The 12,242-nt window shown below is 40.4% G+C and overlaps 1 protein-coding gene across 1 annotated transcript; it reads right to left on the bottom strand.

Moving 5' to 3' along the window:
- Positions 1-1,453: 1,453 nt before the first annotated feature.
- HRG (histidine rich glycoprotein) lies at positions 1,454-11,516 on the bottom strand. The gene is made up of 7 exons (XM_084529893.1): positions 11,222-11,516; positions 8,731-8,838; positions 7,666-7,753; positions 7,035-7,201; positions 5,188-5,304; positions 3,835-3,921; positions 1,454-2,900 (listed from the first exon to the last, which is right to left on the bottom strand). Exons 1-7 carry the CDS (start codon positions 11,417-11,419, stop codon positions 1,887-1,889), a joined length of 1,779 nt encoding a protein of 592 aa, XP_084386019.1. The 5' UTR covers positions 11,420-11,516; the 3' UTR covers positions 1,454-1,886.
- Positions 11,517-12,242: the final 726 nt, after the last annotated feature.

Raw genomic sequence — 12,242 nt, 5'->3', positions numbered from 1 at the left:
TTGCTGGGTTGGTTAGTTCTCATCGTGCCCTGTTTATACTGCAAATAAACTTCTGAGTTTCTCTAAACAAACTTTGTGTGGGCACCAGAATGACACCAAGGTTATCCACCTGCCATCAAGATAACAGCTAACTGGCTGCAGCTGGACGCGGGTTTAGACTGAGCACAATGACCCCTGAGCAAAGGAGAAAGCAGTGTTTGTGGCTTTCTGGCCTTTATTTTAACACCAAAACTGCTACTTGCAAAGAGCTTTAGGGGGCTTACATAAAACACCCAAGAAGGTCGCAAAGGTAATGAAGTTCTAGTTCTAGACAACAGCACTGTAAAATTTATAGGTGTTCAATGCTCAGACTGAAATAGTTCTGAGAAGTCAGAACATAACTGAAAAAAAAAGTCTTTGGACAGATGCACATCATTAAAGGTCACAAAACTCTTCAACAGTGGCTGATAACCCTCATCCTTCACCCTGCTTTTGGAAGTGACTGTCTTTGCCGTCATGTGGAGGCTACCACTGGACCATGGTTTAGTCAGTCTTCGTAATGTTTTGTTATCATTACCAGTGGGAAAATGATGCCCAAGAACAAGGGCTTAAGGAACATTGCCTGTATTAGGCAGAGCCAGAATTAGAGCTGGCTGGGAATATCTGGCACTTGTTGGCAGTGAAGAGCCCAGATAGCTCTGCTTTGAATCTGTGCACATTTTGGGAATGCCTCAGATCCTGCGTTCTACCTGGGTCTCACTAGAAGTTTGGGTTAAAGAAATTGTGCTTCAGAGACCTTGCGGATGAGCTATGCCAGAAATAAGGGTGTTTGTGGGTGTTTGTACATTATAACGCGTTTATAGAAAAATAGATGGCCTTTACTCAGTTACACAAAATGCTCTCTCCATTTTGTTTCTTTTTCTGCAATGTACCTCTCACTCTTTATTTTACTTCATGCTATTAACAAGCTATTTTGAAGAGCAAAATTTTTGGTTTGTTTGTTTTAATTAGCCCCGTGTTCTTGCCTGTGATATAGCAGATCTGAACTAACTCTTTGGGGTCCCAGGAACGTCTGAATAGTCTTTATCTTGATGGGGGCTTCAGTATAAAGAGATGTCAGTACCCTTTCTTCCTGCTTCTCCCAGCTCAGTTTCCAGTGGAAATGTTCAATGATAAAGAAGACATTCACCCGAAAGAGTTACCTGCTTCTGCTTTTCCCCTCCCCTGAGAGCAATTATGAACTGTTTGAAAGGGCTGTCCTTGAATGCAGCATTTCTGATATCTCTACCAGCAACTGCAGTACCGAAAGCACCTGTGCAGGCCACTCTGCAGTGTTACGACACAAGTCATTAACTAGTCTCAACCCTTTCCTAGATAACCTGGTAACCCAGCTACAATTAGTCAATTTATGCTAGACTGTGCCTCATGGGTGCTGACTGTGCAGCTAAACAGCCCCAGTGACAAGAGACAATTGTCAAGAAACAATGCTTACATGATTTTATTTTCTTTAGATCTTCAGAAAGTGTGAATGAATGTAGTACCATGGATCTTTTTATTTTTAATGGTAGGTGGTCAGATGTCCTCAGAGAAGTACATTATAATGAGGAATTATGAGGCAATGAAGATAAGTAGTTTTCAGTGTTAGTGAATTTTCTTTGACAGACTAAAGGAGCATCATTTGCAGGTGAGATTGGAACCCAAGCACATTCTATCGAACCTTTCAGTTACAGGGGAGTCTGAGATATCTGGGATCAAGAAGCAGGTTGGAATGCTTGGATTAATCATTATTTTCAGCGCGTCTCCTCCTTGCATGTTGTATTCTTTTCCCCCTTCACCACATGCTATTTTCATTCATTGTACACCTGTCATTGGCCCTACAGCCCTCAAGTCAGGAACTTTTACTGGGGTCACGGAGAAGAAGTTTGTGCTATGGAGCTATATGGAAACAAAGGCAAAATTTGGGGAAGATCAAGTTTGGGTTTTCCTGGGCATGACTCTGATTGTGAACGGTGATCTGGAAAATCTATAATTTTTGGCATCTTCTCAAGATGTGGGTCAGTGAAGGAAGTACCTTCATCGGTACTGGGGAATTGAGGGCCCAGGTGGGATAGCTCAGGAAATTTTGCACTGGGAGCTGTGAGAGAATCCTGCGTGCTTAGAACTGGAATGCGATAGAGAGCTCCTGTTACCTGGAAGGGGAAGTACTTTCCTGGTGGGCCTGTCCTGTTGCAGTGATGTCTGTGGTGATGGGGATGAGGATGGTGTCCTAGAGGAGGACAGTGTGGTCCATGATGGTGAGGAGGATGTGGGTGATGTGGCCCATGATGATGGGGATGACCGTGTGGTCCACGGTGGTGAGGAGGATGTGGGTGATGTGGTCCATCAGGAGGGGGAGGAGGAGAACCATGTGGTCCATGGTGGTGAGGAGGATGTGGGTGATGTGGCCCGTGATGATGGGGAGGACCGTGTGGTCCATGGTGGTGAGGAGGATGTGGGTGATGTGGTCCATGAGGAGGAGGACAGTGGGGTCCATGATGGGGAGGAAGACCATGGGAAGGACCATGTTCTTCATCATCGGGAGAAGGAGACGGGAACTGCTCTGTTTCATCTTGGGGAAGAGAACTACGTTGTTCATCATAGGGAGAAGGGGTACGACCTAGTTCCTCTTGAGGAGGAGGTGGAGGACCGTGGTGTGGTGTGCGAGGGCGGTTATGTCGTCTACCATGGTAGGGAGGAGATTCTTCGTGGCTGTCTTCCTGTTCTCCGTAGAAACCATGGCTATGCTCAGCGTCTTCAGGTTTGGATTGAAAATGTGGTGGGTGTCTGTCCCTGTGGCGATGTCTGTGACCAAAATGATGGTGGGGATGTCTGTGTGGCCCACCTGGGCGTGAGTGTCCGCATCTATGTCCATGGTGAAGCTGCTGTTTATAAAAACACCAGGGAGAGATGCATTAAGTGAGATGTTAAGAGAAGAGAAGAAAGTGGTGACAGAGAGGTGGGAGTTAATAGGTTTACATTTACAGTTCCAGTGATTTGTAAGGAAAAGAAAAGCTGCATTTTTTTCAGGATATACGAGAAGGAGTAGATGATAAAATGCTGAATTACTGGAAAGCATCTGGAAATACTATATCATAACAAAATGGAATGATCTAACCAACTGAGCAAAATCTGTAGTGGATCAAAGCAAAATAAAAACCACACTGGATTAGCTGTTGTAATATACACTGCAATACCAACGATAGAATCACAGAATCATTTAGCTTGGACAAGACCTCTAAGATCGAGTCCAACTGTTAACCCAGCACTGCCAAGCCCACCGCTGAAGCATGTCCCCGAGCACCACAGCTACACGTCCTTTGAATACCTGCAGGGATGGTGATTCAACCACTTCCCTGGGCAGCCTGTTCCAAAGCCTCACAACCCTTTCAGTGAAGGAATTTTTCCTAATATCCACCCTAAACCTCCCCTGGCACAACCTGAGGCCGTTTCCTCATCTTATCACCTGGTGCCTGGGAGAAGAGACCGAACACAGAACACATATAATAAAGATCATTTCCCCTCCTCGTGCTTTCTAAAATTCCCTTTGAACTTGTAAATCTCTATCCACTTTAACTAAGGAGTATGATTAGAGCGAAGACACTTTCAGAGGAAGCAGTGGGGACAGCTCGATGCTGATTAATCCTCTGATTGACCTAGTAGTCAAAAGCCAGTCCGTCCTCGCATGCTGCATCACACCCAGGGAGTAATAACGGGGCATAAACAACCTTTGCAACCTTTCTTCTGTCAGGCTGGACTGAGGCTGCAATAGCCTGCATTAGGAAATAGCCAGAGACGTTTCAGTAATTCAGTACATACCCAGGGATGGTAGAGTTCACAGCTTATATCTGTTCCGTCGGGAGCATCTGAATCACTGGCGATTCGTGCCTTGCAGAATCCCTTTTGCTGAGCAAAACAAAAGAAAAAACAATGCACATCTGGGTTCAGGTGATGGAGATAATAGAAGCCACTGAAAGGTCAATGTTTTAAAAGTTATGCTACTTCCTTTGATACCTAAGTATGTTTATATAACTTAGATCCTGAGCTTTCTGGCCAATGATACTTGATACAAATGAATAAAATATATTTAATTTTTGAGTGTTCTTGCCTGTGAAGACCACTTCCTCATATGCATCTAGAGGGCTGCCACACTCTCCAGCTTACTTCTCTTTTGATGTCTGTAAAAATTAGTCATCTACTAATATCTACACAGGCTGATTTTTGTTCTTTTCTGTCAAACATCTGTTCAGACTGGGCTACTCAGTAACTTTGCTCAAAGTCCTCAAAACCAGACACTGCATAGCTATGCTGTTTGAGATGAAGCTCAATGTAGAGCTTTTTTTCTGTATTTATTTCTGAGAAGTAATTTATTGTAATCTTTTAGCATTACTTCCCTTAGCATCCCATTTGCAGTGACTGTCCAGTCATCATGCATAGAACTGCTCATGTGGAAAGAGCACAGAACTCAGGAAACGATAACAAACGTTGTCATTACAGAAATATCACAATCATTACTATCAATGATAGAAAATAATCTGTGTATGCGTTCTCTAGCAGCTGCTTTATCTTAGTACATGCTAGGGTCATTAGTAGCCTATTATGACCAGTGATTACAAATGGTAATAACGTTTTACACACACAACAGTGGTGTCAGCACTGAGAACAGAATTCAGAACCTCTGGCTATCTGGCTTGTGCTTCATTCTAGTGAGCTTTTAGTTCTGCCACCAATTTATTCACAATCCTTTCCAGTCTTCTGGAGTATAAGGAACCAGAGAAGGAAATGGATCTACATAAAAACCCCGTCAGCTCTGCAGGTTTTATTTTTTCCATATTTTTATTTCATTCCTTCAATTTCATTTCTGTGGAGTAATTTATTTTGGTTTGTTTCTTCTGCCTAGTACTTTATTTGCTGCTGACTATTATTGTAAAGGGAAGGTTGTGTGAAGACCTGAGCTCTAGATCTGAAATATGCAACTCCAGTTACATTTGGATTTGAGATTGGCTCCTTAGAGAAGAAGGAGTACCTGTGACATTGGGATCTGCACTTCGATATGCTGGATTCTGAATTTTGAGTTTGGGTGCATGCTTACAGGAAATGTTTGGAATCACTGTGATAAGATCTTCCTGGTGTTACCCCTTCCATCATTTTTCATTCAAAGACTTTACTCACAGCATGCCAGTTATCCAGAATGTCACAATCCAGTGGCTCCTGTGTCTGTTGCACATCTTTGGAACAGTTGGTCTCTTTTACAGAGAATCCTAAAGTGAGAACTTCATTGGAGTCAGTCTGAAACAGAAGTCAAAGAAAAAGTGTGACAGGTGGTTTTTCTTTTTTCTGTAATTTTAAAAGCAACTATACTCTATACTCATCAAAATCCTGTCTACATCATGCATTCATTACCTGTGCTGTTCAAAAGTTCGTACACACATGCATATTCAGTAAGGAAAATGGATTCGATTATTTATACCTCACTTTCCTCACTCCTTTATAGGAGTTCCAGGACATGGTTGCTTTGCTTCTTTGTCTGGCATGTGGGTATTATAAAATCTCTTACAGCCTGTGTTTTTAGGAAGTAGAGCCCTTAGAGTCTTCTCCCTAAATTGAACAGCTGCTCCAATGAAGATGGCAACCACCCCCTTCCAGTGATGGAAGTGCATAGTACTACAGTGCTGATGTTAATTTGGGATGAAATTCTGCCAGTTTCTTTGAGGTTGTTGCTTTCTCTAATGTCAGCAGCATTATTCATAGAGAAGGCATTGCTCCATACGAACAGAAGGCCTTTGTGATCCTGCTAGAATCCATGAAGAGATGCTTCACTTTAAGTTTCAACTGCAGTAGTAGTTTATTTCAAGTCTGCATTGAAGATGTCCATAGCATGCATGCACTCAAGTTTCACTGGTTTAACTGAATTTTTACAAGTAGTTGCACATACTCTGTGATATACTTTTTAATCAAACTTCATAGTTTCTAGGTGGTACACAGTCTACTGAAATCGAGTGGTACAATCAGGATTCTCACTATAGCTAAAGACAGAGAAGTGTGAAGAAATATTAAAACAAAATGGTTTGGGAGAAATCCTGGAATCCAGGCAAATAGAAAACAGCCATGGGCTGAGTGTGAGGAGGGATACGTCCTGCATGGGACGACAGTGCAGAACACTGTTAAGGTTCTGTGCAAAGTTTCTGCAAGGAGGTGGGATTGGCACGCTGTAATTTGGGCAGGTTCTGGGAACAACATGTATTATGGAAGGGGCTGTGGGACCTCATAACAGAGGTGTCCTGGACTGATACACTTGTACAGAACGATCCTGTGCTGTTTAAGTGAAGGTCTCCGGTATCTACCAGCAAGAAATAATGGTGGTGCAAGAGTTAGGCTTCTAAACAACCAAAAGGTAATCCTTTGTGTCAACATCACTCAGAGATGGAGGAGTTACTTACCAGAGCCAGTAGTTCCCAGGAGTTACAGCACAGAGACACATTTACCTCCAGTCCTTCAGAGCTCTCAGAGTGCTGCTCTGTTCTGCAGCAGCCAAAATTATTCTGAATGTGTTCCACTTAGTGTTGCACCCGCGTGCTAAATATTCTAATAGTAAAAAGTTATCTGGCTTCGTCTGCCAGGATGTATGGCTGTGATAACGCACATGACTGTACATCTTGATGAACTACGGTTTGTAGTAAATAAACTCTTGTATGTTAGAATATGTTAGGTAAATAGGCATGCAAAATTAAAAATAAATAATAATATAAAAAAAAATGCACCCAAGGAAGGCAGGCATTTGGAATGCCATCCCACTGCCATGGTTTTCAGCAGATGAGAAATCCTTTTGCTTTCACATGCCTAAATTAAGTTGATAAGACTTTGCAGAAGTAGGACCTTTAATTTTAAGCAGATTACTTATGCTGAGAGGTTACATGCAGTATTTCTGATCCTAAAAGGACTTGAGTTCTGGGCCTATGTTTTTGGATCTGCTCCCAAAATGTCATTTGTAAGTAGTTCGAGGACAAAATGCCACTTACCATCTTTAAAGCCTTTTCAACTTTGAGGACACTGAAGTAGTTTGTGTGGTTGCTCTCGCTGTTGAATTTTTTCAGGGCCTTTGCAGCCATATCTTTATGTTGCTCGGTGACTTCTAAGACTTCACCTTTTACAAGACAGTCTTTGCACTGTATTAAATTGGGAGGAACTGTAAAAACAGAGAAGTTAGTCATGTTGCAATAGATACTCTAGGGAGTAAAATCTGTGTATGTATCTTTGATGTGACCTCATAAGAAGAAGCTGAAATACCAAGTGTTTCCATGGAGGTGAAATACCTATCTCTCATGCTACAAATACAGGTTTCTCCTGTCATGTGAAAAAAAGACTGCTGTGAAAAAGTATATTCTTATACACCTTCTAGCTCAGCTTTAGAATTTAACCCTGAAATGGGCATTCTTTCCAAGTTAAATTTTTTCTGATGCTCATTATCAAGTTTTGGTGGACTGGAGTGATGATACCATCTGACACCAATAAAGTTGGCTTTAGAACAGCTGGGTACTCTTAATTCTATTACTCATTCTTAACATACCATTGGAATTATCTACAATCTGAATTGTAAACAGATGAGATTGGTTTGAGGTGTGTGTTAGCTTCCAACAGTGGTTATTTTACCTGGACTTAGTGTACAATTAAATCCATGTAGTTGAGGTTTCTTCAACAGCTGGCTCGTATGCATGATAATCTTACATTGCCCGAAGTCCTGAGGGGGGAAAAGAATATATGACCATAATGTTATTTTCATTGGATTTAATTGGATATAGTTGATTGCAGAAATGATGCCTCCTCCTAATGTTCAGCATTTCTAAGAATAACAGATGTGGTTGTTAGTGGAATGTTTGATCTAGTACCATTCAAAGATTGTGTTTAGGTACAAGTCTCCAACAAAAGACTTTATTTTAATTTTCAGTTTGCCTGACTGAGGAGACCAGGGAAAACTAATAGAGCCTTCTCAGTCACTCTAAGACTTATTTACAGTGAGATAATAGTAGCTAGCAGGGGAACTTAGGATACTCAAAGGTTATATAAATCTTTATCAAAGAGTGGATGAACCTTTTCTCACATTCATTTTCTCTTAATAAAAAGAGTAAATGACTTCTTTTCTCTTCTCTCCTCATGGCCTTCCTGCTTTGTCCTGTGTGGTAGTATCACCACTCTCCTATTTAAACAAAGTTTGCACAGGTAGCTCCCAGCCCAGACTGCATCATTGTACTGAAACAAATAAGGACAAGGACTGCTACGTACCCTGTGTGTACTGACACTGCCCGTCTTTTATGTTGTCATGCCACAAACACTACAACATACAACTGACTAAGTATAACACAGGCATTTCTGGCTTATAAACTAGGAATAAGAGTTTAAAAAAATAATTTCTATTGCCCTTTAGTTGTTAGCAATTTATTCTCAAGTTCTGTTACCAGCAGTGGAAAAATGGAGTATAGCTCCTGTAAGACAACTAGTTAAACACAGTTGTGCTTTATTTGATGAGTCACCCCTTTTCCAAACCTTTAGCTGATGTTTTACAACTCTAGAATCCAATAGATGTTATTTTATAGTGAGCCATATTAAAGCCTAGCCTTCACTTAGAGATGTAGTAGCATGTGAATTTCTGGGCAGTTCATGTGAAGATCAAATTAATGCAATATTGATGTATGAATCTGCCTGGGTGCTGTTACTTGCCATGGAATAGACGTCACCATATTCACAAGACTCCCAATGTCTTCCAGATATTACAGGGCATTCAGTTTCCAGCACATCCAAAGTTAAGAAAAGAACTGATGAATTTCTCTGGAAGAGAAGTACAGATAAAAAAATACATATATATTATAATAAGTATATATTATATGTATACACACAGGAAGCTTGGTCTGAAAGAAACTTTTTAATAAGTAGGTAAATTTCATCTTTAATGTAGCTTCCCCAGTTCTGTATTGAACTTTTTTTCTGAGCTGAAAAGGGTAGAATCATAGAACGGTTTAGGCAGGAAGGGATCTTTGGAGGTCATCTTGTGCAGCCACTCATTCAAGGCAAAGCTAGGTTCAAAATTAGATGAAAGTTAGATCAACCTTGTCCAGCTGAGTTCGATATATCATCAAGACAGATGTTCTACAGCCTCTCTGGGCAGTTCCAGTACTTAACTGTTTGCTCTCTGATTTTTTGTGTGGCCTTATATCAAGTCAGAATTTCCCTTCATGCAGCTTATGGCTGTTACCTCTTAACCTTCTGCAGAGAACCTATGAGAAGAGTCTGTTTCTAACCTGGTGTCCATCACATGTGGAAAATGTTAACGATGAAAAGTTTTCCTTCCCTCCTGATTTTTACATTGAGCACATTGGTCTATTAGCAAACTTGTTGTCTAGACAGCCTGTTTGACAACTACATCCACTTCAGATGACCTTAGTGACCAGATGCCGCTTCAGAATTTTGTTTCCTGCCCTGTTTATTCAGGGAGCGATACAACAAAACTGAAATATCTCTGTAAAGTCAGGAACCTTAGCTCTGAAATTCTTCTAGTATGTTTTATTTCTGGAGCAAGTAGGATAGGGAATAATGATTTGACTGCCAGGGTAATGGAATGTGATATTAAGAATTAACTGTGGTCCACAGAAACAGTATGGTATTTGTCTGCGGGGAAAGGAATCTCAATTCACATTTGGAATGAATTATGTAAACTTCAAGCAACCCCTGTATGGACATTCAGAATGAAAACAGACATATTTCATTTTATCATTTAGATAAAATGATGCAAAGCCCTTCACAGTGAATAAGTGTCCTCAGGTTTTATGCAATTTCATCCATTCAGATTCCTCTTTCAGAGTGTTTCTGTATAAACAAAACCTTGGGAAAGAATTCCAGCAGTCTAGTGTAATATTTTTATTAGTAAGTATCCGCCACTGTCATGTTAAGCATTAGTTTTGCAGTGTGCATATGGCTTAGCAATGTCTCTATTTTAAAATTAAAGGCTAGGTGATTTGCACAAAGACACATGTGGCAGAACCAGGAAACCAGAACCGTAGCTCTCCTGGCACCTGTCCTGCCTGCTAGCCACATGATTGTTCTCTCATAAGGGAGAAGATTTTATTGTATAAATGAGCATCACTATTTTATTTTATAAATCCCAATAATTTGTGATTTCTCTATGCTGGAGAAGACTGTTTGCATCCTAGATGAGCTCTTCAATCATCTGGCTATTGCATGAAAATCAATTAGTATCACTCCCCATATCCTAGTCTTTGAAAAACAGAATGTTCTGATTTTTTTTTTTTGAAAATGTACCTGAAAACTTGTAGTCTCTTTTTGAGCTTCTTCTCCTCTTAACAGGCAGTTAATTTTAAACAGCTCCATCAAAACTAGCTTTTTTTTTTTTTTTTTTTTTTTGGTTGCCGTAGTGAGGTGTGTAATATAGCTCATGAACACTGCAGATGTGCAGATTGTTGTTGACAACCCAAGCAGTTAAAAGGTAGCCAAGTGTACCAGTAAATTTGCGTTTCCTTGATCTCTTTTATCTAATAGCTAAAGAAATTGTGTGTTCTGTTGCTTTTTTGGCTATTGATTTGCTTTGGCATTTAGGCAGGCAATGATCGAGAAAAGCTCATGTATGCTCTCTAGGAAATAGCAATAGGAAGGAACCTATGAAGTGGGAAATGAATGACTGATGTAGGCTCTCTATCCAGCCCTTCCCCTTTTTGCAGAGTGGTATTTTCATCTCCTCTGTCTTCCTCAACTTTTCTCCATTCTCTGCAGTTACCCAGCAATCTCCAAAATTAAGATCAAAACAAAATACCTGTCATGAAGTATACATTGATCTAATTCATGTTAAACATTCACAGATTGAAGAAACCCTCTGAGTATAAATTGTGAACGTAACATTTGAGACCTGACAACAGAGCAGACAGATTAATTTCCAGTATTATATAAAGCTGTTCAGAGCATCTCCTATGCTAACATCTGGTCAGCCAAGGAAATAGAGGGCAGTCAGCGTCCTTTGAAATCAAGCTTACACACAATAAATCATGCACAAATTAATACTGTGATAGCATAAATCACAGCTGATTCATTGAATTACATCAGCATTGCTCTGTTAAAAACAATAATTATCAGCTTTTAATGATCTGTCTCATTATTTTAAAATCACCATCCTGTATAAATCAGCTTTTTAATTGATACTTACTATACGTAGCTCGTGTGCATCAGCAACACGGAACAAACCGAAAACATAACCTTCTCTGCGATGTCTGTTGACCAAATCCAGGGCCACTCCTGCATCTGCTTCGACGGTCTTGCAGTCTGTAGGTGTAAGGCTTGTTTTGGTTTGGGCATTATAGCACTGCAGTAGTGTTAGAAAAAAAAATGAAGTTAGATACAGCATTTTGTTTGTGGTGTTAGGTCACCACTGCCCGTGCCCTGATAAAGCCAGTTGTCTGCTTTACATCAGAGTGGTCTGCAGAAGTTGTAAATGAATGCTAAAAGGGCATGGTTTTATATAAATTTAAGTGTTGTGTCACAAGGCTATTACCTTGGCCCTGGATTAATGTTTACAAACAGTAAGTAAATGATTACATAGTGATTGAGCAGATTTTGAGAAAAGTAGTCCTTACAGTGCTTTCTGGACCATTCATCAAAGGGAGTATGTTTGTGATTCTTTAAGCAGGCATTGTGCAATTGTGTTTTACTATGAAGAATATTTAGCTTCTAACAACACGCTGATGAGCCTCTAAGTAGGATGGTCCAGTTTATGTGTGCAGGTATTATGCAATCTTGGTTTCTTGTTTACTATGAAAATAGCTGAAATACAAATACGCTGAGATATTTGTGGTCATATTATGGCTATATCTGTATCCTTGTTGTTGCAGGTCCTTAATGAGGAGAGAACCAGTGAAAGGGAAACAAGAAGGTCACTCAGATTTGGAGAAGTGTTGTAGCCCAATGTGCCCTTGCAAGCAGGTGGTCTATAGCTTCTATGTAAGTACCTGCTACTCCTCCAGGTTGGGAAAATTTTGAGCAGATTTTCATCAGCTTTACATCTTTTCAGAACAGCACACAGAATAGGATTGACTGGCTTAATACCAACACAATTGAGGCATGGCATGAAGTGATATAAATCTAACTTTGCACTCAGTCTAAGTAGTTTTATGTGCTCTTTGGCTGTAGTAGCTTTCAAAAGACTTACTTAGGGAATTGCTGATTTTTTA

Source organism: Aythya ferina (assembly GCF_964211825.1).
Source record: "Aythya ferina genome assembly, chromosome: 9".
NCBI classification, from domain to species: Eukaryota; Metazoa; Chordata; class Aves; order Anseriformes; family Anatidae; genus Aythya; species Aythya ferina.
Note: the sequence above shows the minus strand (reverse complement) of the source record. Positions and strands in the feature narration are given on the sequence as shown.